Source organism: Priapulus caudatus, unplaced genomic scaffold, assembly GCF_000485595.1.
Source record: "Priapulus caudatus unplaced genomic scaffold, Priapulus_caudatus-5.0.1 Scaffold895, whole genome shotgun sequence".
Taxonomy (NCBI): Eukaryota; Metazoa; Priapulida; class Priapulimorpha; order Priapulimorphida; family Priapulidae; genus Priapulus; species Priapulus caudatus.
In genome coordinates this window covers 20,765-47,304 of record NW_014577956.1, presented here as the reverse complement: position 1 = coordinate 47,304, position 26,540 = coordinate 20,765, and the positions used below count along the sequence as shown (strand labels likewise).

Sequence of the window (26,540 nt, the reverse complement as noted above, 5' to 3'; positions counted from 1 at the left end):
TGAGCTCCACATGCGGAAGCACATTCAGAGTCAACAATATGTCCTCTATAAGGAGACAGACAGTTTCCTGGGCGAGCAAACAGGAGTGGCTCTTCATCATCTACAACTACTGTTTCTCTCATTGACAGCATGTAATTTATGCTTGCTACCATACCCTCTGTCAGAAGTATTGGTACTCTTCGACCGTGCTTTCCTTTTATCTCGACACGTTTTAACTCGGTAACAAGTTTCTTCTCAAAAGTGTCAAGGTGTGATAGAATTTCACTGTCTGCTATGTCGTTCATGAGACCATTCTTGTAGTCTGTTAGTTTTATTTTTTCTGCCTCTCCACTTCGTTTGCGATTAAACAATATAACTTGTAAGGTTGACTTTGGCTAGCTTTACATATGTGGCACTATTTTTTTGTTCTTTTTGATAAGCTGATGCTTTGTCGCTGAGATACTCATTAAGCTTCACTACATCTTCAAACAGTGGTAGCTGTTTTGTTGTGTTGCACTGTCGGTCTTCCAGTGTACTTGCTTGAAATTGTAGTAAACTCTACTGTGTGCAACTCCAAATATTGGGACGCCTTTCTTTCTGCTTCTGTGCTGTCATTTTTAATAGCTAATGCCCTTGCTATGACAGCACATTTTTTTAGAGAAATCCCAAGCTTCATGGCAAGGGATGGCTTCTTATAGCTTCTATATTATATCCAGTGAGCAATCTCACACATTTTTTCATGTCATAAAAATTAGCAGGCGACAGAAAATCCTCCAACTTCGTCATGTCTTGTTTTACTTGAGGTCCAACATTAACTAACCTAGCTATTTAACGCAATTTTTGTTCAATCATGTTCTTTAAATGGCTTTTGTTAATATATTTTTACACCAACCTCTCTCCAAACTTTTTAATGAGAGGATCCCTTTCAACTATTGCAGTGATGTTGTCATCTTTCATAGTGACCAAGATCTTCTCCAGAGAAGAAGACGATGTGGAAAGAAGAAGGCGGCCATGGGCCTGTGCTGCTCCTCTTTTAATATTACCTATCCTAGAATTCGCTACACAATGTTTTTGGTGCTTCCATAGCGCCTTTTTGCTATAACTTGCTAAACAAAATTCACAAGGCAGGCAGTCGTTTGTCTCTAAGCCTGGATTTCTTTTTCCCATCCTATACTTTTGAAGTACCATACCTTTGTTTTCTGTCCTTGCTTTAGATTGTGTTTAAAGTCACCTTTGCCCACCAATATTACCCATGCCCCTCTTCTACGTTTTGACATCTTTGGCATGGCACGAATTTTAGCCACTTCATGTTCTTCAGAGTGAACTTAGTTCCATTGACGATCGGCACCGTTTGCATATAATTTTTCACAGTACCATTAGGCTCAGTGCTGCTTTAGATGTCAGCGGTATTTGGAATGCACCTGTTTGCTGCGCTATTATTGGTATTGTATGCTGACATGTCTGGAATCATTATTACTTCCTCTGCTGACAGTAATCATTTTTATTTCTAGTGTTTGCTGCCATACAACTCTCCTTTGTGTGTTTCTTGCTGCTTACACCATTCATCATCCTTAATTTGAAATACATCACAGTATGCATTGTTTGTGATACGCTGGCAACTATCCATCTCGCAATCTGATACGTTGCAACACATATATTCTCTTCTCCTCTGTATCACTGACAGTATCCTCTCCTCATTCTGTACTGCTACACAATACTCTTCGCTAATCTGTACACTGAGCAGTATGCCTCATCATCATCCTGTACTGCTGACAAATCCTCTTCGCCTAGCTTTACTGCTAACACGATCCTCTTCCTATTTCTTTACTATTGGCCACGCATTCTCTCCTGCAGTCTTTAATATTGCCACGATTGTCTTCTCATCGTTTGACTATTAGGCCACGAATTTCTTTCCCCCTATCTTGTAGCTTATCTGCCACGATCTCTTCCTCATCTTTACTATTGCGACGATCTCTTCGCTCATCTTTAACTATTGACAACGATTCTCTTTCTCATCTTTACTAATTGACATGATTCTCCTTCTATCTTAGCGCATTGACACGAATTCTCTTCCTTCTATCTTTACGCATTGACATGATTCTATCTTCCTCATCTTTACTATTGCGACGATTCTCTTCCTCATCATTTACTATATGGAGATATTCTCTCTCATCTTTACTATTGACTGGAAACTGTACTTTCTGCTATCTATGCAGAAGACTAGTGTCGAGATAAGCCTTTTGAGGCTCAAGAGGAAGGGTTAAACTGATGTTGTTTACTGTTAGAAGAATTTGTACTGACGGGTTTGGCTTTAAGTAGAATCATACATTGCTGATGTATGAGGCCTAGCAATGTCACAGTGAAATTCTAAAAGCTAAATTTGATTGAAGATGGTTATGGCTCTTAAATCGTATAATTTCTACTGGCATTCTGTACTGATTTGTAACGTTGGATTTAACGTTACTTGACTATTGTTGGTTATGCTATGTTATGTTTCCGCAATTCATAGAAAGAGCCAATCAGAAGAATTATATAAATGACTAGTTGGTTTAATTTAGATTCACACTGGCACTGCTTACAAAGGTACAAGTTGGTCGCGTCTGGAGTTCGGGAGAGAGTTCCTCGAAGACAGGCTCGTCTTGCGGCGTTTTATCAGGGCCCCACGCACGGAGTGTCCCGGCGTCCGTAGAAGTTAATCCCTCAAATCAGCTAGCACCCCATTATCGCGACACTCGGCAGCCATCTTAACTGCAGGCAGCCATAACTGCGGCCGCGTGCGGCTGCTATTGATTGCCTCTGGTTGCAGGGGCAATGCTGTTCAATCAATACCTTCGCTTCGCGTCGTGTCGGGGAGGGGGGGAGAGCAACTCTCGCCCCTGTAACGGCATCGTTACACTTCTCCCCCCACTAAAACGATGTTCACTAAAGTGGTCACTAAAGTGGTCACTAAAGTAAACATCGATCTGCCAGCCTCCCGGCTGGCTGTCCACAGGGGGGGGGGATCGACGGCGTGGCATGCTAACTACAATAATACAATAAACTGAATTAATACACAATTCCTAACATATTATAACACAATAACGCATCGATCCCCGACGGTTTATACCCTTGTCCTGAAGGGACCTAATCGTCCAATACACAATCTACAATATACAATATACAATACATAATCGTACAATAGATTGACACAATTGACATTCCTCAGTGTACGCCCTCCTCTTCGTGTCCGTCGTTGGAGGTGGTTGCTGGCGACCTGGCGGCCGCTCGCGACAGAGCGGCCACGATGGCCGTTGCGGCCATCTGGCGTACATGTTCCGGATGGAACGTCGTTCGCGCCGGGTCGTCCTCCTCGCCAACGATGAACTCGTATATCGTGGGGTCGGAGTTCGTGCCCGACCCGACGAAATGGCCGGCGTAATAGCGGTCGGGGGGTGGGGGTGCGGGGCTCCATGGATCGTCGTCGGTGGAGTCTCCGGTGTCGCGTGCCCGCGGCGGGGCGAGTAGCCTATGCTGCCATCGCCACTCGGCACAGGTATCGCCGGAACAGGCCGCGGCGACGCTGGCACATGAAGCGCAGGTGCAGGCAGGTGGCAGGTGCCCGGATGCAAGCAGGCGGCGCTGGTGTAAACGCAGGCGGCGCAGGTCCCTGCTGGTAGCTGCTGCTGCTGCCGCTTCCGCTGCTGTCGGCTGGCTTCTGGCGCAGGTATCCTGTATGCTAATGCCAGCGCAGGCGACGCAGGTGTAAGGCGGCGGCGTTGGCAGATGCCGTGCGTCGTCTTGACCGCTGTTTGCGTGATCCTGACAATGTCAAGTGGTGGGCGTAATACGTGGAACGGTGTCGTAGCCGGGGCAGTATGCGATAATGACTGCCCGGTAATTGCCATAGCGGCGTGAAACGAATTGTAGAATGCGGTCGCGTATAAGCCGCGGAATAAACAGAGGTACAACCAGGCCGCTTTAAACGGCGTCTGTCGAATATATGCGTTTAAATGAAGCGCGTGTCACTTATAGTGCGCTTTACGAACATGCTAATACGATTATTGCTACTAATTAACAAGACTAGTGCTAACGGTGCATACGCACATCGTCGGGGCCGTAAAGCTATTCTTAGTCCTATTCTTAGGCATCAACTCCTGGTCTCGGATCCGGAAACACTGCAGGATCCCTGAGAAGACAGGCTGTGGTAGATAGCTTGGGGTGTCATATTTAATCATCGAGCATTTATCAGACAACCCCTGGTATGTCACATATGAAGAGTTGCATGATATTTAATTATTAGTTAGATAAGTTGCATAGAGTTAAATGATGTTCCACATTTTCAGTGTTAACAGGGAGGGTTTTTATAATCACATTTATTTACTCGAGTTAAATACATCTAGAAATGCAGATAACATTTTCTCATCATGCATCTCTCTGGCCGCCTTCAGTCTTGCCTCCTCGGCCGCTCTGGTATCTTCTTTCAACTCGATTAATAGTGACCGAAGACCATCAGACTTCGACTCATATTTGCGCGAATTATTAATTTAATTTCCAATTTATTAAAAACAAATTCATAAGTTTTAAAATTAACGTATATACTTGTGCATAGGTCGTTTTGAGGGCCAAATTCTTCAGCAAAAAAGGGAGTAGTCGACGTATACACGAGTAATAGTTTTAATTGGTTGAAATCTGTGCATGATGGGAATTGGCTAGGAGCAACTCTGAGCTTCAGACATAAAAAATATTTACCAGTTATTACCAGTAAACAATCAAGATAAAAAATATGTACCAATTAGTAATGAAAAGATGTGTAGTGCCTTTAGCAGATGAAGCTCACTAACATATAACTCACCGTATAATGTCTTTATCATATCATATATACGGTATCACAGGCAAATTCCTATACACGAGGCATATTATAAATTATTGAATTATTGGACAAAATTGGGTCGACCTATATACAAGATCGACTTATACACGAGTATATACAGTAATTCAATTCCGGTCCATGCAAGAAAATTCATTACCCGAAGAATTTCCTGCAGTGGACGTGTAGGATCCTGGTGTAGACCCCTCCTCAGGCACAGCACCGGAGGCTCCTGGCATAGAGCCTGCAGTAAAATGCTGCCGGATGTTAGGGGCGTCCTTGAGGACATTTTCCATGTCATCAAAGAACACCCATGTTTTCCGACCATTGCCGGATTTTGCATTGTGGTCAACAACACTTTTGTACTTTCTGACCAGGTTTTTCCACTTTGTTTCAACCTGCAAACCTGTCACCTGAAGGATATTTTTATATTGTAGTATTGCAATGACTCGTGTGATTGTTTCCAATGTGGTTATGTTACGTGTGTAATTGTATGATTGCAAGTTTCAACAGACAACAAATCGTATAAAATTATAGAGATATTTGAATCTAATTTTTAAAGTTTTATTCATCTTACTAAGGTAGTCATATTAAACAGTTTTTCCCTGCTTACTTTTGAGATTTTGTCTAAAAACATGCATGTAAGCTTACCACCAATATAGGTCTTAGTTCAACCGCAATTTGTTCCCAAACCCTTTTGTTTGGGGTACGTGATGAGTTGAATTTATCGAGATTTGATTCCCGAAGTCGAATCAACTCTCGTGTTGACCCCACGCTCCACACACAATCAACCTCTAGCTGACTACCTGTGGGAGCTATTCAAGAACGAATGAATCATACGAAAGGAGTTGATCCTACAGATGGGAAACTTGCCAAATACTGTTTAAATTGATAACACACTTGCTAGTGTTGTACAAACAGAAAACTATTGGCTGTATGTAACCCTTCATGATATATAAAAATATAATAATCTCTGATTTTGAACTTGAAACATTTTGTTGAAACATTTTGTTGCGTAAGACAGCAAGTAATGATTTGGTTGAAGTCAAAAAGTTTGATTTCATGTTCAGGGTAAAGAAAATTAACCTGCGCTAGTATAAAAATAATAACAGGCCTGAAGGGGGATATTGCGGATTGCCTACCCGAGGAACCAATATTCCTCAGAGAGCCAAGTCCTATCGGAGCTAGTTCCATTAGTCAGCTGAGAGAAGTATTGGTTCCAAGGGGAGACCATCTGCAATATTACCCTCCATGCCAGTCATTATTCATTTCATTATACCGAATAAACATACCAATATTAAGAGAAACAAACTATTAAATGTTAAATTAAATGATATTTAATTATTTAAAAAACATGAACATAAATCTTCGTGCACTTCCACTAGCAACTTCAGGGTACTTCGGTCTGAGCGGGTGATATTGCATCAATTATCACATGGCAATATCACATGGCTAGTTAACATTGCGAAATAACCAATGGCAGCGAGCAGGAAAATAGCATTGCGTTATATAATGAGGTACGATAATTTGGTTTATTAGTTAGTTAGTTATAAAACCATCTTAGTTCATGGTAATGAAAATTAACTGAAAAAACTTGCCACTGGAACAATAGTTATTCACTTCCAACTAGAACATAAAAGCATCTAAATGAAGAAACTGCATGCCAGTCAATTACTGAAACACGAAATGAACAATGATCCAACAATCCTAATTCAAAAACTTGTTTTTCAACATGCAACGATTAAGGAACGGATTAATGCGCACCGAAATTGTTACCTGTCTCTGACTCTCTATGATTTCTCATCATAGTTTGTGCCAGCTCGTGATCTGTTACCATAAGTATACATTTCATATAAGTACAATGACAATTACTACTAATTATGAAGCAATGCATTTTCAATAAATATATTTATATTGTACGTGTAGCCAATACTTGACAGTGATTTGACTACTGACCTCCTGCTTCAAGCCGCTCCATAGTTGGCACATCTACGGTGACGTCTATTTCCATCCCATCTTCACCACGAAGAGTAACAGTTCCCCAGGGTACTATCGGAACGTACCCTGGTACCAGAGCATATAAATCAACGTGATTTATATGGTTTTTTTTTGTCCAAGCCTCACATTTTTTTATTAATGAATTCCAGTAAGCATTATAACCATTAAAATGTAGATTGGGGGTATTTCCACTTGGAAATAAACTTTCAGCACTTTATTGCACACGGTTTTTGAGTTTTAGGCAGAAAAACATGTTTTTTTGCTACATTTTAGAATGTCCGAGATCTATGTTAGCATATTAAATGTCCCAGTTTCTCCAAGTTTTCTACATTCAAACACTCATATAGCCATATGTTCATTTAAAGTTGGTAGGAGTACAATATCCATAGCAAAAAAAAGCTATTAAATACACTAGTTTCTAAAAAAAATGAAAATATAGGTGTCCGGGCAAATCCACTCCACTCCATAACAATCAATGAAATGTCGCCCCCTATTGAAGGGACGTAGAACTAAGACATGTACCTCATGTAAAAAGTCAGTTTGTGTAACCCCCATATATGTCATGTGCTCTCAGTGTTGACACTTAGTTAATGCCTTCATCACGTAACAGAGACTTATGCTTTGAAGTAATGTCTACTAAAGGAACAATTTGGCGATTTGAAAACAGGTCGACACATATGCACTTGTACAACAACTGTAGTGCGGTAGTCTCGGCTTTTTTAATGTCTTCGTTAGCATCGTCAACATCAACTGATTCGGAGGTTTCTAGATTCCCTGAACTTCTTGTGTATCTTTTGTAACACGATGCATGGTAATGGGCTTCGGCTGCGACAATATCTCTTGATGTAATTGCCAGAATCTTTGTGTCCTCTTTTTGAATTGCAATAGATCGAATTGTTGTGTCGGCGCGTAGGTCCTTAGCTTGAATCAAGGTTTCTCGAGTTGATGTACCCTTTAGACATTTCGTGCGTTCACAAAAGATGCATATACCCGTCCTTGGCGTTCCTTGGCGTAATGATTGCCGTAATTCTGGGGAGGTTTTTTCACAAACATGAGAAACACCAGTAACCTTCTTAAGTTTGGTCAGCGCTTATTTGTGGGTGAAATCAGATCTACATTCACGATGATACCATACATCGGGTACAGCATTCGGATTAGCCATTTAAATGTTTAAGATTGGGTCAAAATTTCTGATCGTTGCAGCTTCACTGAGTGTTTGCCACGAATTGATATCCTTCAGTCTAACGAGGTCATGTGATGGTGCATCCTTCCCACATATTATACATGAAACAATGTTAATCTTCGGTCGTCTTTCCTTTGTAGGGTAGTCATCAGCCATTGTCAGAAACAATCTCTTTACAGTAACACCTGAAAGAATAGGAACTTACATTTACCCATGGAATAACCTTTGGGATAATTCCAAGTTGTCGTCAACTGTGGAGGTAGGTAGCTCTGTGATTGTCAGTTGATAACGCAGGCAAATCTAGGCATCAGAGGTCACAGTCAATGGCATTCATCATTTTCACCAGTCATCTTGCATTTATTCCAAGCAATGAACTCTTCAATACCTACCGTTTAGTTTCTTGGCATTAGAGGTCGGATTTGCTAAAGCCAAAGGTTTGGCAAGTGTCCAGCCATTAATTTGTCATCTCAGTAGCTGCAAGACCCCTCAAATCTGTCCTGAAAGAGTAGAATATTCTATTATATACTATTGTTCAGGGGAATTTTTATTGGCCTACTCTGTAGTCCATCTTCTGTAGCATTTAGTAGACCTTATATATGTCACTGGATAATTAGAGGCAATCTACATCCTATCCATTCCACCAATTGGATTTATTAGAAAAATAACGAATTTCTTTGCGCCTCTACATACATGACATAGGCCTAATGGTTTAAACAGTTGACAAGAAATCATGACATTCATCAACAATATCATGCCAATCATCAATACCAAGTATAAATAGGCCTATAAGTATAATCTCCAACATCCATGCAGTTTTGTCCACCAAAGAATGACATGTGTAAAAGATGCATTGCAGTCTGCATGATGAATCACACCCTGGGATTACACTCCACCATGCATGTAATGAACACCTAGAATATTTGGTCAACAGATACAGGAATTTCTACTTTTGAAGGTCAGAACCCCTTCAATACTTACTGTTCTGTATCCTGGGATTAGGACAGGGCACCATTAGCATCGGTCAAGGACCCAGGTTGTCCAAACAATGATTTGAGTGGTGGTGCAAATCATGCTCTCTCAAGCGTGACTGTTAATTTACTTTCAGTTTAATTTTGGTGGACCGATAGGTGGTGCCACCTATAGTGACTGATAGGTGGTGCCACCTATAGATGTGATACTAACTATAGTATCACTTAAAATCCACAGCTCAACTTAACCTATAGACTTAGAATGTTGAATCAAGACTATTCGAACAAGCCTTTACATGTTGTGTAGTATATGAGATCCAACATTAACCATACCTCAAAATGCCGAAAAATTGAAAAGTCTCATGTCGAAAAAGATGCCTGCAGATCATGTGAAGTGGCAAAATGTCAATGTAAGACATTCTATGGATACTTAATGAACCCTTCTAGATAACCAAACACAAATTTGGCAAAAATTATATTCTAACAATAATTGGTAGACAACTTTTGAAGACAGATGTGAAAAAAAGCATAAAGACAGCACTTTTTTTAGGAACAACTTTAATTTTGGAACAGATAATACCAAAAAAATAATTTAAATGTAATCAATATATCACCAGATACGGAATCTCAATACGAACATTTTAAGCGCAACTACATGTTAATACGACATTCCTGTAGTGAGTTATGCATAATTGTCTGACTCCACACATTTTGGTGAAATAATGGCGGCCATCTTTAAAGTTAACCGCCATACGGGCATTTGGCAAAGTGACCCAAAAGTCCATCAAGTGATTTTGGACACTTCATATATTAGGCTAACCAAAAATCCATGTTGGATCTGTTCACCTCTTTGGTAATGAAACCCAAATTTTTGAGGGCTGGCTTGGCTCATGGACTAATTCATCCACTCTTACGGTACGTCTAACAGGGTTCTGCCCAGGATTTTTTAGTGCCGGGCGCATCCAGCCGGAGGCGCGAAGCCAATCTAGGGGGGTCCGGGGGGCATGCATGCCAAAAAAAGTTTTGAATTTGGATAGTCTGAAACTCAATTTCCTGCATTCTGAGCACACCCGCCCACCGCCGCCCACCGTGGGCAGAACCCTGGTCTAATCCAAGTGATGTTATAGCAACCATAAAGCTATGAACTTGAAATTTGGCAGGTGCATTCCCCAATGGGTCCTGGACTACATACTAAAATTTCATTTGATTATCAATAAACTATAAGATTATTAATATATTAATTAAATTAAAATATATTTATTTAAAACCATTTTTAACTAAAAATTAAAAAAATTAAAAAATTAAGTACACAGGTTCACTGTCACTGAGCCAAAATGTTCACACTGTTAATTTCCTAGTTTTTTTCGTTGCTGGCGGCTTTATGTAGATAGCTAGTGGCAGTTCTTCATTGTTGCTGTCATTATCTTCCAGTATGTTGACAGGGAGGGGGCACGTAATGTCTTTTGTCACATCCGTACAAAACTCTAATTTTCTGGTAGAGGTAGGTCTGCCTTTTCCCGTCTAGACCAGGAGGTAGTAATTCGGCTGGTCGTTCAGTCGGGGGTAGAATCTTCACATTCTTCAGGATATTGAAGGCAACTTCTTTCGAACCAGAATACTCGCGCATGTAAACTGTGCCTGGGCTCTCGGATCCAACCCTGCAAAATATAAGAATTAAATTGTGTTAAAAAATTATACTTGTGAATTGCCTGTGAATGTCTATTTAATAGGTAAACTAATTCCTTACCAATGATCATCTGAAAAAAGGTCCTGCAATACAGATAAAAATAATTAATTTTAGCCTATACTATTGATGGAGTACATACCTAAAATGATGGAAATTTTTAATGGCAGGCAGCTTCTTGAAATAAGGGGCGAGGAATTCCTGCCAATTTCTCTGCTGCACTCGCGCCGTCTTCCAGTCCAACCTTGGCTGCTACATCGATGCCTTTTAAAGTACTCATATTTACTACATCCGCGATATCATCTAGACAAGATACAAGTGTTCGCCTGAAACGTTGCTTGACCAAGCCGAAACACCAATCCAGAGCAAATTTTGTGTGGCCAGTGATGGGAAAGTGCATTTCGATGTGGAAATTTTATCCACAAATCACTCTCCACAACAGATACCACAGCATGTAATTGTTTTTGTTCTGTCCGGAACAGTTATCACAATTCAAGTGAACGGAAACCTTACCCAAGCCATACTCGGAGAAAAAGTTATCGATGTAATTTATCACAGCATTTGAGCCTTTGCTGATACAAGCAGACTCATCGATGAGGTAGTTCACTTGCTGGAGAAATGCCTCGCAACAAACTCCAAACAAGCCACAGTTGCGCCGACACAAAAAATACATTGGCACTGGTTGCATTGGGTCGGATGGATAAGGCAGCTGCTGGGCAAAGTCAAAACTATAGTGCATGGACAGATACTTGGAACAGGGTTCACTCTGTCCAAGCCGCCAGTTTGTGTCCTCTAAGACACGTTTTGAGTCCCCAAGTCCTTGGTAGACTGATCGCTCAGTTGTGACTTGCAAAAGATGCTCTTGCTTCTTAAGTTGCTCTGATTTTTGCTCATCGTTCATATTTGCACTATTATACACTGTAGAATTATTTTTGTGACAGATCCAACACAAATCGGTCATTGGCCTATGTAAGGGTCCGCCACAGATTTCTGAACGAGTGTACCTTGACTGCACGCAAACCTACAAATATATAATAAGAAATACTAGGCTATTATGCAGTTTATAAGATCTGTGTCTATACAGTTACCGGTATTCACTAGGGCATACCTCTTCATCTGATAGCGATAAGTTTAACTACTTTAATGACTTTGTTTGGGATATTGTGAGAATGGGATCTAAATTGAATTTGTTAGTTTTGACATTTTAACTTGCCTAAAGTTTCCATAGCAACTTTGTACTTTCGCCAAACAGATGCCTTTGTCTCATGCGATGGAAGGAGCTTTATATCAAAGCGTTTATCCTGGTATCCTTCCTGACAGTACAAGTCCATGTGCCTCAGCGAAATTCACGATAAATGAAACGACTCGCTCAATATCCTCGTGACGGAGAAGTCTTGGGTTTGAAGTGCCGTTTGACTGACTTTTTAAATCAGAGTGCAAGTCCATTTTCTTTGTAATGCTTGATAATAGCCGTCAATTTGTTCTGACTAATACTGAAAATATAAAAACTATTATGCATTTATTAATAAAATAAAACTACTTTATGATTATATGACCCTACGTTGACAAAAAGATTGGACGTGAGATGTGTGTTTTAGAAAAAGTGCCACTAGACAATCTTTTGAACCTCACACATAGTAAATTTCCGACTCTGCTTGACAGATATGCGTTTCATAGAGGCACTCACGAACTAGGTTAGATTCGGGATAAAAATTGCGTGTTTTATCCTGAGCAAATGCAATGTACTCTTTGTCAAGTACGTAATAAGCACTAGCTTGGGTGCCGTTAATATATTCTGGCACTTGTAATATTTGGAATATATTAAAAATTTGGCCAACATGTTTAAGCAGTAAAAATGTTAGTACGTGAAAGGAATTTTGAACTGGTATAACTATTGTCTGCAGTAAGCTATAGTAATACAGAATGGTATCGTGTACGGGTTTGGGCATCGCGAGGTAGTCGTAGTCAGGGTTCGGAATAACCTGTTTAATCCCATGTAAAATACTTTGAAAATGTGATGGTGGAACGAGTGATATGGGTAATCTGCCGGTTAAACAACTAGTTAGAGAGTGTTCCAGATCGGCTACAATGTTGTAACATCCTGAAGGGTTAGAAGCATCATATCTATTGTAGCGTTGAAGTTACACCAAAGAGATTTTAATGAAATAATTTAGAGTAAAAAAATCAAAGACGAAGTATAAATTTTGTGTTCACTAAAAGAATATATTGTTTACAACTAATACAGGTCTCGAACGGTACGCGCTAACACCCAGAATCCAGAACTCAACTCCCGACCTCTCTTCAAATTTCTATTTCTATGCAAACTCTCCACCAATCATACTCATTTCAAAATTCTCCTCGACCAATCACACACAACTGCCTAACGCTTTGTCTACTCAAAACACCTGCCATAACCCACATGTCTAACACCAGATCTGCACCCCTGTCTAGACTAATATTCCTAAACTAACACTAAAGCTAAACGAATTTGCAGCATACTGTTTGACGACTTTCAGTAAATCTTTCTGTACAGCAGAATTTACATGTGACCACACATACTGAAGGAAATATGTATGCAAAACGCGCACATGGATCAAGGACTGGATGGTGGCGTACAACAACCAAGTCATCGGCAAGTTAGGATTCGCTCGAGTAGCTCGCCCTCTGGGCATAGGGAAGGCTTTGTGCCCAATGGGAATATGCGGATGGACTACGAGCATACAGTCGTGAGGGCGAGTCTTTGCTGCCGGCATTTGGAGATGACCAACAGCTGCAGCGGCCTGCGAATTAAATGCTGTAGTGGCCATATAGGCATCCTCTTCATCGATAAAGGTAGCTGCTGCAGCATACTAAGTTATGACTTCGTCCAGCATCTTTTGGGTCTTGTAGGCCTGCAATGTTGCAGCGATAGCACCTTCCTCAAAGACTGGCTATTGCACGGCATACTGCAGTATGTCTGGACGATGATGCAGTGTTAGGCCACTGGACAAACAAATGTCATGTGTCATGTTGAACTTTTTTGCAAGTGTGCACAGGCGCAGAGTTGACAACCCACCACTGCTGCCTTCCTGCTCGAAGACTGGAAAAGAAGTATTATACCGGTTGGATCTGCCAGCTTTAACGAGACAGGCACTCACAACAGCTGGAGCTAGATAATCTGGGGCTTGAGGGGCGCTGCTTCCAAGCAAAGGATGTTCAGGAACATGTAGGAAAGGAGTCCTGCCATCACAGTGATTCTTCTGCAAACACATGATGAGAGATAGTCCAGAGTTTTTTATCCACTATGAGGGATGGAGCAACAACCCAATCCAAATCAACGATAGGGATTGTCCAGTCTGGTCTCAACCCAGGAAATACTTGGGAGTAGCGTTAAATGCCTGATAGCTTGGGACGATTGTTGCCAAATAATGTGCAATAGACAGATGTTGTACCTTTGAATCAACCCTATCGTCCATGTACAGGTAACAACCCATGGGGCAGCGCACCTCCGGGAGGCAGGCATTATCAGGAGCACGCATAAGTCGTCGAAGCTCGCCGCTATCCAAGTCTTCTTTAAATGTGCGCATTTTTCTGGTTGTGTCAGAAAATTGTGGTTGAATGCACAGAGCTTGCCGCATAGCTGGCAGCCATTGACCTACAGCATGCATCCAGGAAGTGCGCAGGTCATCAGCCAGAAACTGCATAAACGTGAAAGGATCAGCATACTGCTGTTTGGTGAGGCATGTCCAGATGACTGCAGGCCAGGCATGTTTCCAGGCAGGTGATTTGGCATGTTGTTTGGTACGTGCACAGACATAGTGGGAACATAATTCACAAACAAGTTGACCTTCCATCATGCCTTCACGGTCTCCAAATTGGCGCAGAATCAGTCCATGATTGTAGGCGTCAGCAGCCACCAGGTGTAATAAAGCCACAGGATGCGCATGTGTTGTGCAGCGATGACAAATGGCGCAACTTGCCAAGACTTCTATTTCAGAGTCTTGCTCAACAGCCTAAAACACAAAAGAGAAAGAAATTGGCCAGATGTACACATACTGTAGGAATGGTAATTTGTAGAGGTCTCATAACATGACATTACATTACCATCGGTTGATGTATAGTAAATTTCCTTGTACCATTAGTGTAGTACATATACACAACGCCACAAGTCAAGGACCACCAAATGTTATTTTGTATAAAAGCTACAAAGCCACGTGATGAAACCAGTAAAACTGACTTGCGAAATTTATTTATTGACGTATTTTGAAAAATATTTTTTACAATAATAGCTGGAGGCCCGTCCATAAAAAAGTCTTCTTTACCTCATCTATTTTTTGAAATAATAAAATTCACAACAAGTCAAAGTTGGTAAGCATGAAATTTTTTTGGCGTTTTATGAGGATAGGTGTTTTCCAATTTGAAACTAGAACTATCACTGACGTGATTCATACCCCCACGAATCACCTTGTTATCATGGTGGTCAATGTTGATCAGATGCAAGCTTAACTCGTTAACATGCATGATATCAGCTGATTGTTGCATATGGTTTATATAGTCATGAAAGGTGTTAAAATCCCAGGTTGTATCAAAATGGGAGCAGAAATAACCGAGTTATAGCACTAGCCATTTCAACCAATCAGATGCAAGCTGAACTCATTAATATGCATGAAATCAGCCGATTGTTGCATATGGTTTATATGGTCATGAAAGGTGTTGAAATCCCAGGTTGTATCAAAATAGGAGCAGAAATAACCGAGTTATAGCACTAGCCATTTCAACCAATCGGATGCAAGCTCAACTCAATAATATGCGTAGAATCAGCTGATTGTCGCATATAGTTTATATATTCATGAAAGGTGTTCAAATCTAAGTTTTATCAAAAGCGAACCAAAAAATAACCGAGTTACAGAACTAGACATAGACGGGACGCAACGGGACAAGGTGATTGCTATATAACCCTTAACTAGTTAGGTGGGGGTATAAATAGAGGCCCAGGAGCAAGATAGAGACAATCAGGTTGCAAATTGTTTTAGCCAAAGGTCACAAAAAGATAATTTTGAAATGTCTTTCCTCATTATAACTTCACCATTTTTTAAGACACTGCTTCCATTCTTAAACCATGATGATCCTTGTTTCAATATGTCAAACTTAGGTCACATAAACATTTTTGCTAAATCGCTTCGTTTTCCGTCAGGGACCATTAAAAAAAAAACAGTATATCCAACATAATGCATTAAGATGCATAGGGGTATATCATGATAAACTTCGGAAATGCAAGGTGATATTGACATTCTGTTTCTTGCATGTGTCCCAGGGTACCTATCTACAAGATGTGAATGGTAGTTTGAATGGAATAAGATTGATGTAGACACAATAGACTGCTTCATATGTAAAAATATGACAAAAATCACGATTCTTGTAGTTTTTACTGTGTTATTATCTTGGGCATTAGGTTATATATCACTTCCATTCTGATTTCGCCGTATTGTTTAGAAGTAGCCTACCAATATTTGTGATCCAATAAACTTTTTGCTAAACCTTTGTTTTGTGATAGGGGTTGTCTCAAAATACCTAATACGCAAGGTATGAAATTACTAGATTGGTGGCTGTAACAAGCCTAAAAGTAAAATTTCGGAAGTATCAGTATTAGTTGAAAGTATCTAAGATTAGTATCGGTAGAAGTCTGGAAAGGCAAGCTGTAGAAATATTTCCAGTCATCACTATTCAGCACGATGTTTAATTCCTTACACCATTTTTCTTGACTACCAACATTTTTTATATTTAGATTTTTATTAAATAGGTTGTAAAATTGTTTACAGCCTTTTGATGCAATATACAGAATAGACTGCAGGTGATATTGATGGACCGATGTTGAGAAGAATGGAATTTGTAATTTGCTCCAACCAATCCTGTGGAATTGCTTTGTGCAACCCTATTACATCGATAAAGGTGGCTTTTATATTATATTTTGCCTTTAATTGACCTAATGGCATGCGATCACCGTTATCATTAAAGAGATTTTTAACAAATATACCTTTTCTGTGCCAGGATTCTATATAGCCTAGTTTGATATGCTTGTTGAACCAAATTGGTTCCTTTAGAATTTCTTTACTATTTTGTGGCTTGAGAATGCCATTATATTCTGATCAGGCCATTGTAACATCCTTCCAAAATGGGTTTTTGATAGTTTATTGCAGCCTAAAAATTACTTTTTTTTACAAGAGCTCTTTTGATTTTGTATTAAAAAAGAGCTCTCGTAATTTTTTTTACAGGAGCTATTTTAGGCTGGGCCAGAGCTACTTTTTCATAGCATGATTTTGTTGAGATTTTCATAATTTTGATGCACTGAGCTCTAATAACATTCATCAGCATTCAGCACTCAGCACCAGTATCAGACTATCAGTGTTAAAAAATCGTCAACAAATTACCTCCGATCACATTTTTTTCATCTCATTTCACTCTAAGAACCTAGACTAAGAAACCAATCGCACTCTTATTCAATTTCATTCACACAGACAGACATGCACTACACAGTACACATAGTCAGGTAACATGACAAAGACAGGAAATCAAGAATTATAATCATGGTAATGATGGTATGGTTATTTTCAAGTTTCTTTTTTTTTACTTCAATTCTTTTCATTATTCAACTTTTTTTTTACATCGACTGAGCAAGTTCAAAACTTGAGTTATGAAGTTAAGCTAGTTACTTTGAGTATGTTAAAAAAACGTGTACTGGAATCTCTAGGAATGTCGGGGGAGCTTCTGGGCAAGGTTTTACTTTCGTTTTTCTCCTCCCCAATCCACGGTACCCCCTAACCCGACCAGGCGGAGTGACTAACGTCAATATACACAGGGTCTTCTAGGGACACTAGGGTCTTCTAACCCTTGCAAAGACCGTTTCTTGGAGCTAGGTACCCCCATGCATAGATCAATGCTGCCGCACATCCGCAAAGTTACAAGTGCCTAGAATCTTTAAGTATATACAGTACTCGTATTTACATTGCTTCTAGATATCGAACTGAATGAAAATAGTCCACTTTCTACGTTAAGAAAAGTGACGAATTCAGTTAACAGCTTTGATTACGTGCGTGTCAGGTGTCACTGGTCGTGCCCTCACTCCCCACAATAATTAAGGCCTGCGATATAAAAACTTATTGTTATGCGGTCATAAAAACACTGGGCTGCACTACAATCATGCCGGCGATGCCGCAATCGATTTCTTAGACTGTCGTGATTTTTAGTTCATGCAGCTCTTGTTGTTTTTGGATACCCCATCTACGTTGAGGAACGGGTCGTATTATGCGCTCCCGTTTAGAAGTCTGTTTAAACTGCCGTTGCGCTAGCCGTAGTATTTCAGTGTGATATGAGGGTAAAAGTGCCAGTGAGGAGGACCGGGAGTTTCGTAGAGATGGTGGCCCGAGCAAAAACTTTGTGGGCTCGGGTCCCGGGTCGGAACTAATTTCGAACGCTGCTGGCGACACGGGAGCGATTTTTTCTTGTATCTTCCAAAATTTTCGCTGTCGTAATTGTTGTTACCAGAGCACTTTGAAAGCTGACGGTAACGAAATCGCTCGCCGCTCCCGTGTATTTTTTTCGCTGGTTTATTGTTTCTATTTGGTTAGCACCTGTTTCAAAAAAAGAGTCAGGCATTTTGTTTTTAAAGAAAAATGCCCATTTATCTGATTTTGTTACTTTTTAATCCATGATATCTTTAGACCCTTGATATAACTTTTTAAGTCTATCATTTTTAGACCACCTTCACAGTACTCCTTTTTTAATATACTTTTTTTTACTTTGCCTTGGGGTTTGTTCCAAATAAATTGAAAGAATAAGTCTTCAAACTCTTTTATTAAGGTTAGGTCCAAATCATGGAGTACAGTAAGCAAATGAGTAACATTAGGAAGTGCTAGAGATTTAATAATAGTTATTTTACCCAAAGGGGTCAGGTTTCTGGATTTCCAGATATTTAGCAATTTTTTGATGGAGTTAAGTTTTGGTATTAAGTTTTCCGTGATCATTTTATGTTGATCTGTATTGAAAGATACACCTAGAGCTGTTAACCTGCCATCCACAATCCACTCTGGACAGTTTTCCCTACAAAAGCGCTTATGAGAAACCAATCCACAATATCTTCGTTTTTTCTTTATTCATTTTTAACCCAGATAGTTGATAAAACAATTCCATGATGTTATATGCTGCAGTTATAGATTGTTCACTTCCGCCCAGGAACAAGTAGGTATCATCAGCATATAGAGAAATTTTATATTCTTCGCCCCATAAGTCTATATCTTTAAGCTGGGTATTTTGTCTAACTGCTGAAGCTAAAATTTCAGCACAGAGAATAAATATATATGAGGATATTTGATCACCCTGTCTACAGCCTTTCTAGATTAAATCTTGTAGAAAAATTACCATTGGAGATAACACTAAATTCTGAATCATTTTGCAACAATTTGATCCATTTTCTGATTGATTCACCAAAATTAAAGATATCTAAATCTATCATCATAATCATTCCCGGAATACGTTGAGCTTTTGTTTAAAAAATAATGTCATATATTACTCTAGTATTCTCCCCTATGAACCACCCCTTTTTGGTCTTCATGTATCTAGTTGGGTAGATGTTTTTTAATCCTCTCTGCTATACAGGAAGCTGCAAATTTGTAGGATGTGTTAAGGAGGGTAATGGGTCTCCAGTTTTTTAAATAACACCTTGGTTTGCCAGTTTTGGGGAGGCAAGTTATTATTCCTTGTCTTTGGGATATAGACAATTGGTCCATTGAGTAGCCATAATTGATAGAACGGAGTAAAAAATTGACCCAGGTCGATCCAGAAAAAATTTATTTGTGTAACCGTCATTTCCTGGACTTTTATTATTTTAACTCTTTTTGAAGACAGCTAATAGTTCATAATAAGTAGTTGGGCCTTCACTCCTTCTAGATTCTTCCCCGGATAATTTGTTGAATTTTTTTATATCCAAGGCCCTGATATATCTGGCCCTTGATCTTATGATCATACCATCGATCATGCCATCGAAGGCAGTGAGGCAATCCAAGTGATATTTAAATTCCTGGGCTATCACATCACTGCTGCATAATTTGCCGAGTAGAACTGTATCATGCATTGCTGTTGCAATATCTTTCAAGTTCTGATCAAATTGGAACGTCGAGCAACCAAAGATATGAAACAAAGTAGACGCACTCGTTTTCGAAAGCGGCCATTTTGAAAAATCCAATATGGCCGCCACCGAAAGTTGATAGCTGCGGGCACCCCTTCTAAAATTGATCACTATGACCTACCCTAACCACAAAAAAAGTTTGGCGCTTGTCATGTATGTTGTACTAAACCACTTACACATTGAAGAATAAGACTTATATCTTTAGAAATCGATATATTGCATCTAATAATAATATTTTTCAATCGTGTTGAAACAACAACGATCATTAAAACAGACCACGATTGAAAAAACTGTCATGTATGTTGTACTAAACCACTTACACATTGAAGAATAAGACTTATATCTTTAGAAATCGATATATTGCATCTAATAATAATATTTTTCAATTGTGTTGAAACAACGAAACATACATAAAACAAGAGGTGCCTATCTCGGCTCAGCTTACGTAATAAAGGGCCACTCTATTCTTAGCGGGTAATATCCCGGGGGTAATCTGGTATTATTAAAATAATAACCGATTATCATGACATCGCTTTTGTCCGCCGTGTAAATATTTTGACCCTAAGGCCCCTAGCTAATTGAAAGATACACCTAGAGCTGTTAACCTGCCATCCACAATCCACTCTGGACAGTTTTCCCTACAAAAGCGCTTATGAGAAACCAATCCACAATATCTTCGTTTTTTCTTTATTCATTTTTAACCCAGATAGTTGATAAAACAATTCCATGATGTTATATGCTGCAGTTATAGATTGTTCACTTCCGCCCAGGAACAAGTAGGTATCATCAGCATATAGAGAAATTTTATATTCTTCGCCCCATAAGTCTATATCTTTAAGCTGGGTATTTTGTCTAACTGCTGAAGCTAAAATTTCAGCACAGAGAATAAATATATATGAGGATATTTGATCACCCTGTCTACAGCCTTTCTAGATTAAATCTTGTAGAAAAATTACCATTGGAGATAACACTAAATTCTGAATCATTTTGCAACAATTTGATCCATTTTCTGATTGATTCACCAAAATTAAAGATATCTAAATCTATCATCATAATCATTCCCGGAATACGTTGAGCTTTTGTTTAAAAAATAATGTCATATATTACTCTAGTATTCTCCCCTATGAACCACCCCTTTTTGGTCTTCATGTATCTAGTTGGGTAGATGTTTTTTAATCCTTTCTGCTATACAGGAAGCTGCAAATTTGTAGGATGTGTTAAGGAGGGTAATGGGTCTCCAGTTTTTTAAATAACACCTTGGTTTGCCAGTTTTGGGGAGGCAAGTTATTATTCCTTGTCTTTGGGATATAGACAATTGGTCCATTGAGTAGCCATAATTGATAGAACGGAGTAAAAAATTGACCCAGGTCGATCCAGAAAAAATTTATTTGTGTAACCGTCATTTCCTGGACTTTTATTATTTTAACTCTTTTTGAAGACAGCTAATAGTTCATAATAAGTAGTTGGGCCTTCACTCCTTCTAGATTCTTCCCCGGATAATTTGTTGAATTTATTTATATCCAAGGCCCTGATATATCTGGCCCTTGATCTTATGATCATACCATCGATCTTTTGTTTACGGAGAATTTCAAGATCATTATTTAATACTTCCAGTTTTCTAACATTTTCTAGAAAAGTATTCGTGTTTTCTTTTATGTTGTTTTCTATATCTTGCATTTTTTTGTTTAGATTTAATTCAACTTCTGTTGCCTTTTACTTTTTACTGGAAGCAAAATTTATTATTTCCCCCCTGAGGGTGAACAGTAAGGTTTCCCAAAATAATTGATCATTTATTTTAAAATGTATTTCACTGTTAGGCCAATTCACAGCATTATCGTTATTATGTGGGGCAGCTGCTTATTGGTTTTTAATATCCAGTATTGATTCCTTAATCATTTTAACAAAATCTACATCACTCAATAAAGAATTATTAAATTTCCAATAGCCATGGCCTTTTTTGTGTTTGGATATTAATATGTCAATAGCAACAGGGGAATGATCTGATTTATACTTTGTTAAAATTTCAGAATTTGAGATAACTGACATAACATCTTCAGATTTACAGGTTTCAGAGGTTATATTTCCTGCTATGACACTGAGAATGCAGGAGCGATTGCCGCAATATTTTGACTTCTGTCAGTTTTTTAATCTCCACTCGGTCCTCTGTTTGGGCGTTTTTGACCGCTTCCACCTCGACTTCTAATTTTTCAAACTTGTTTGACAGTTCTGTAATCTTTTGCGTAACTTCAGCAAACCCATCTTTCATTTGGTTGTTCACACTGGTTTGCAATCCAACAATTAATTGTCTCAGTTCCGCGTGCGTGACCTCGTCGCTGTCAGGCACCATTGTTGTTGTGGACATTTTCGAGGTTCTGGGTTGGTCGTCCGTAATAATTTCTGGATTCTGTTGTCGTAGCTGATTTTGATGTGTTAGATAGCGATGAATAGTGTCTTTTAACACTGCCTGCCTCTTGGCATAGTACGACCTCAATTTGTTACCTTTCATTTATCTTTTGATGAAAAATAGCTGTATCCTGTATATACGATATATATCACTTTTTATCTCAGCTGACATAGTCAGATGCAGCTTGTAGAATCGCATGATCGTGCGTTCGTGCGTGCGTGCGTCCGTCAACAGTTGGGCACAAATCTTAATGGCTCGACGTACGGTCACGATATTCGGGACGTTGGGGGGGGGGATCGTCAAAATGAGTTAGGATGTCGAAGCTGGGGGTCAAAGGTCAAGAGGTAAAAAAAGGGGGAACATTCCCTCCTTAACTTAAAGTATAGGGAGGAAATGCAGAATTGCGGCAAAAATCTAAACGGCTCGACCTAGGCTCGTGATAGTCGGTGTATAGCATCATGGTAGGAAAAGCCATCACTGTGCCGAAATTGGAGGTCACAGGTCAAAGGTCAATGGGGCACGGCAGATTTTAGACATTTTCTGAAGACATGGTCTGACGGAGCAATTAAAAACTTTTTTGTTTCAGCGGTGACCTAGCATTTTTATGGCTTTTATTGAAAGGACCATGAAATGTACTTTCTGCTGACATGCGAAGAGTAAGTGTCGGATAACCTTTTGACCCTCAAGAGGAGGGTTAAACATGGATGTGTTGACTGTTAACAAAGGACTGAACTGCTTTTGCTATTGTGGATGTGAGGCTACAGTTGCACAGTTCAATTGCAAAGGCAAATGTTTGTTGAACAAGGTTTGCGCTCCTTAAATCATATTATTTTCTAAAGCAGTCTGTATTAGCACCCTGAGTAGCACCCTGTAATAGCACACTCTAATGAACCCTGAATGCTCGCGTGTGTAGGCAAAAACGTGAGGGCAGCCCATTACGCATGCATGGGGTGAACTGGCACTATTCTAATCAGAATTATTGCCTGGCACCCTGCAATGCAGATGTGTTAACTCACAGCTGAGCGAAATTCTCGCCTGCCTGAATATACTTGGATTTCAGCAACTCAATGGAGTGAGGTTATCACGAACGAAGGGTGATGCCATCTTTGATTATTGATGACACTTGCACGCGCCATCTCACGGCAACTGCTTTTGCTATTAGAGCCCCTTGCCACGTTTCAGTATAATGACGGGGTCAGAGCAGTCTGCGCTCATGAAGACGCTGCTAAGGACAGTTTTACCTTTCTCAAACTTCACACCCCTGAACCCACTAATGCCAGACAGAGGGCACAATAGTGGATTGAATGCCAGCTTGAAATCACCACCACCTTTACCACCTTTATCCATCACCTGTTTAGGTTACAGTCCTATAGACCGAAGGTCCGATAGACCGAAGGTCCGATAGACCGAAGGCCCGATAGACCGAAGGTTTATTCGAATACGCAGTGGCTACACAGCCGGAATCGGTCGCCTAGCCTCCAGGCTACGCATCCGGACATCCACTGATGCCGTATTCGAACGTGAATATGCCGCACATCCACCGATGCTACTATAAATCATATGATGCCACTATAAACCATATATATGCCCTAACCCTATTACCCTAACTCTAACCCTAACCCTTTTGCAACATTCAGTCTATCGGACCTTCGGTCTATAGGGCTGCCCCCCCCCTTTATCGTAGGTGTGCCATCTGGTATCATGTCATCAGTTAGTGGATGTTCAACAAATACTTTCTGAAAAGGTTTCTTTTGGTCAGTATTTTTAATGAGTGTTACCCATTGTTAGGATACGGGTTCGCGCTGTATGGAAACCACTCACCCACGCCATTACTGTGCCAACGCATCCGCACCCAAAGCATGGTCACGCGAACAAATCGAATACATAAACAGATATATATAACTATCACAAACAAATATATTGCCAATTACAGTAACTCCGTGATACATTAACCGAAATCATATACGATAAGTGGCCACCTTCAAAAAGGGATTATAACTTTGCTAGCATATATACTATCAGCTTCCGCCGCCTTGCCTCTCTTCCCGTTGGCCTGTGTTCTTTTCCCTCGCTTCCCGTTTGCCTGTCTCCTTTCTTCTTCTTCCCTATGCCTACGCCATTACATCGCCACGCTTGCTGTGGCCGCGTTGACACCCCATGCACATCTTACTCAGTTCGTTGACATCCCGTGCACATCTTACTCTCTCTCTTAGAAGCCCTAATTCGTCGACGATGTCGATGCCACAGTAAAAGAAACAATAAAATTTCCTCATCTTCAGAGGCAGACGAACTATCGGTATCCGCCATTTTGTACAGTCACGTGATCTATGAATTTATATTTATCTTGCGCTAAATCCAAGAAATTTTCTTTTTTTACAATGACCTTTATTTCCAGAAATACATATATGTAAAAAAAATTCATTTTATGTTTTACAAAATATCTGCAATACTGTGATGGTGAAAACTATTTACAGGTACATGGCATAAACAGTTTGACAGAGAAGTACATAAATGAGCATACTAATTATTCTTCATACAAAAATCTCTCAAGCTGTAGATCTTGTACATGCAATAGACAATTTATACTAAATGTTTGCATGTGATTTTATATCACACAAACATGTAATACATATTCTTCCTGGATACGCTTATCATATGCATACAATATCTTGTACATGTATTTCTTTGTTTTACTTATGTCACACAATATGCCTTATATAGTTATAATTTATGTAATAAAGTTGCCCATTTTCCATGGTATTTTTCTGTCTTATTGTTTGTCGTAGCAACGTATTTTTCAATTTCCATTAGGTATTTCAAGTATACCCTGACTGCAGTAAAGTTTGGGCTCCTATCGCTTACTTTACATCTATAAATGACATATTTGGTAATTAATATAGTAAAATTAAAAGTGAGATCTTCCTCAGGGTTTCCAAGTATAATATCTGTGGTCGAAAGGCTACTAATATGCACATATCCGCATAGGCAGGTGTTGCGGACAATTCAGTTCTGGGTGATTATCTGCATAGGCAGGTTTTTCTAGTATAATATCTGTGGCCGAAAGCCGACTAATATCCACATATCCGCATAGGCTTAACCACTGCTGCAAATCAAACCATAATTGTGATACATAATCACATTCAACAAACAGGTGGATCATCGATTCTATGTAGGATCCACAGAAGGAGTCCTTGATATTTACAAGAGCAAGAAAATTATTTGTGGGAAAGATACGATGGAGTATCTTGTATTGGAAATAACTTAAACGTGTGTCAAGCGTAACCGAAAATGGTAGCTTATATAGTTTTTTTCAATTAATGATATCATCATCTCGAAAGGCAACATCCCGCCTCCATTTGTTTTGGGAAGGTGGAATGGCATCTTTAATACTCTGGGAGAAACTATTTGAGTAGACACTACAGCCTTTTTTGACCGCAAGAACAGCCTGCCACTGTGGGGCAGACGTGCACACTACTTGCCCCCGTTGTCTGCATGAACATCGTGAGCTGTACCGCCAAGATATCTTTCTGGAGTTCCAGATATTTTTGGACGAAGGTCTCGTCTACAACTTTCCCAGAAAGCAGCATGTCCTCAAGCACCTTGTATGCAGCCAGGTCGGTCATAGAAGGATCATATCTCTCGTTCAGCTGCACCACCACGGCATCAATGAATGACAAGTATTGCTGCCTGTAGTGCTGCTTGGCACTTGTTGGGTTGAACGGTGTTGCTGGCCCAATGAGACGGCAATGAGGAGTTCTTTTTCTTTGAATACGAAATGGATCTAATCCCAGCTCATCAGCCTTCGATACTGCTTTCTCATACAGGACATGGAATTCCTCATCTGTCCACCATGAATTCATCTGCTTCGTTGTAACTTTGACCGCTTCTAACATACCTGTGCAGCGAAGATAAAATAATATACAAATATGAAGTTAAGGAAGAAGCAAACTAACATTTCGAGTTTCATGTAGAAAAACTAGATCTCTAGGACTTTGGAAAATAGTTTCTTCAAATAATTGAAAGAAAAAACATACTTAGGTGTAATTTGAATATCGAACCTGAAACAGCAGCAGAGCGGGCTTGGCAGGACGGATTCAGCTGCTCAATGGCTGCGATTGGCTTGGTGACCATCTCGAGGCTGAAGTAGGTCTCTCCCTTCTCAAAGCAATCAAGTAGGCAACCTTGACAGCCGATTCTGATGAGCCCGATGATGCCATGTCTCTGAGACTGTTGATAACAGCCTCATGGTTGTCTTTGATGGAGAGTATATCAGGCAAGCTACAGAGCCATCGAGTTGGACAAAGAGGGCGAATCATTG

The 26,540-nt window shown here is 39.8% G+C and overlaps 2 protein-coding genes across 3 annotated transcripts in view; both read right to left on the bottom strand.

Moving 5' to 3' along the window:
- Positions 1–1,296, bottom strand: part of LOC106814266 — a 3,512-nt gene extending 2,216 nt beyond the window's left edge. The window contains 4 exon segments of the mRNA XM_014818563.1: positions 23–360; positions 362–512; positions 514–680; positions 866–1,296. Coding sequence (XP_014674049.1) covers positions 23–360; positions 362–512; positions 514–680; positions 866–1,146 — 937 coding nt within the window. The 5' untranslated portion in view covers positions 1,147–1,296.
- Positions 1,297–10,308: 9,012 nt separating this feature from the next.
- Positions 10,309–16,888, bottom strand: LOC106814271. 2 transcript variants are annotated; one of them, XR_001394587.1, is made up of 2 exons: positions 14,090–16,888; positions 10,309–13,737 (listed from the first exon to the last, which is right to left on the bottom strand). XR_001394587.1 is itself a non-coding variant. In XM_014818567.1 (2 exons), exons 1-2 carry the CDS (start codon positions 14,492–14,494, stop codon positions 10,528–10,530), a joined length of 510 nt encoding a protein of 169 aa, XP_014674053.1. In that variant the 5' UTR covers positions 14,495–14,646; the 3' UTR covers positions 10,309–10,527. The 2 variants fall into 2 exon arrangements, 1 of the variants encoding a protein (XP_014674053.1); XM_014818567.1 differs by having other exon boundaries at positions 10,309–10,632; positions 14,090–14,646.
- Positions 16,889–26,540: the final 9,652 nt, after the last annotated feature.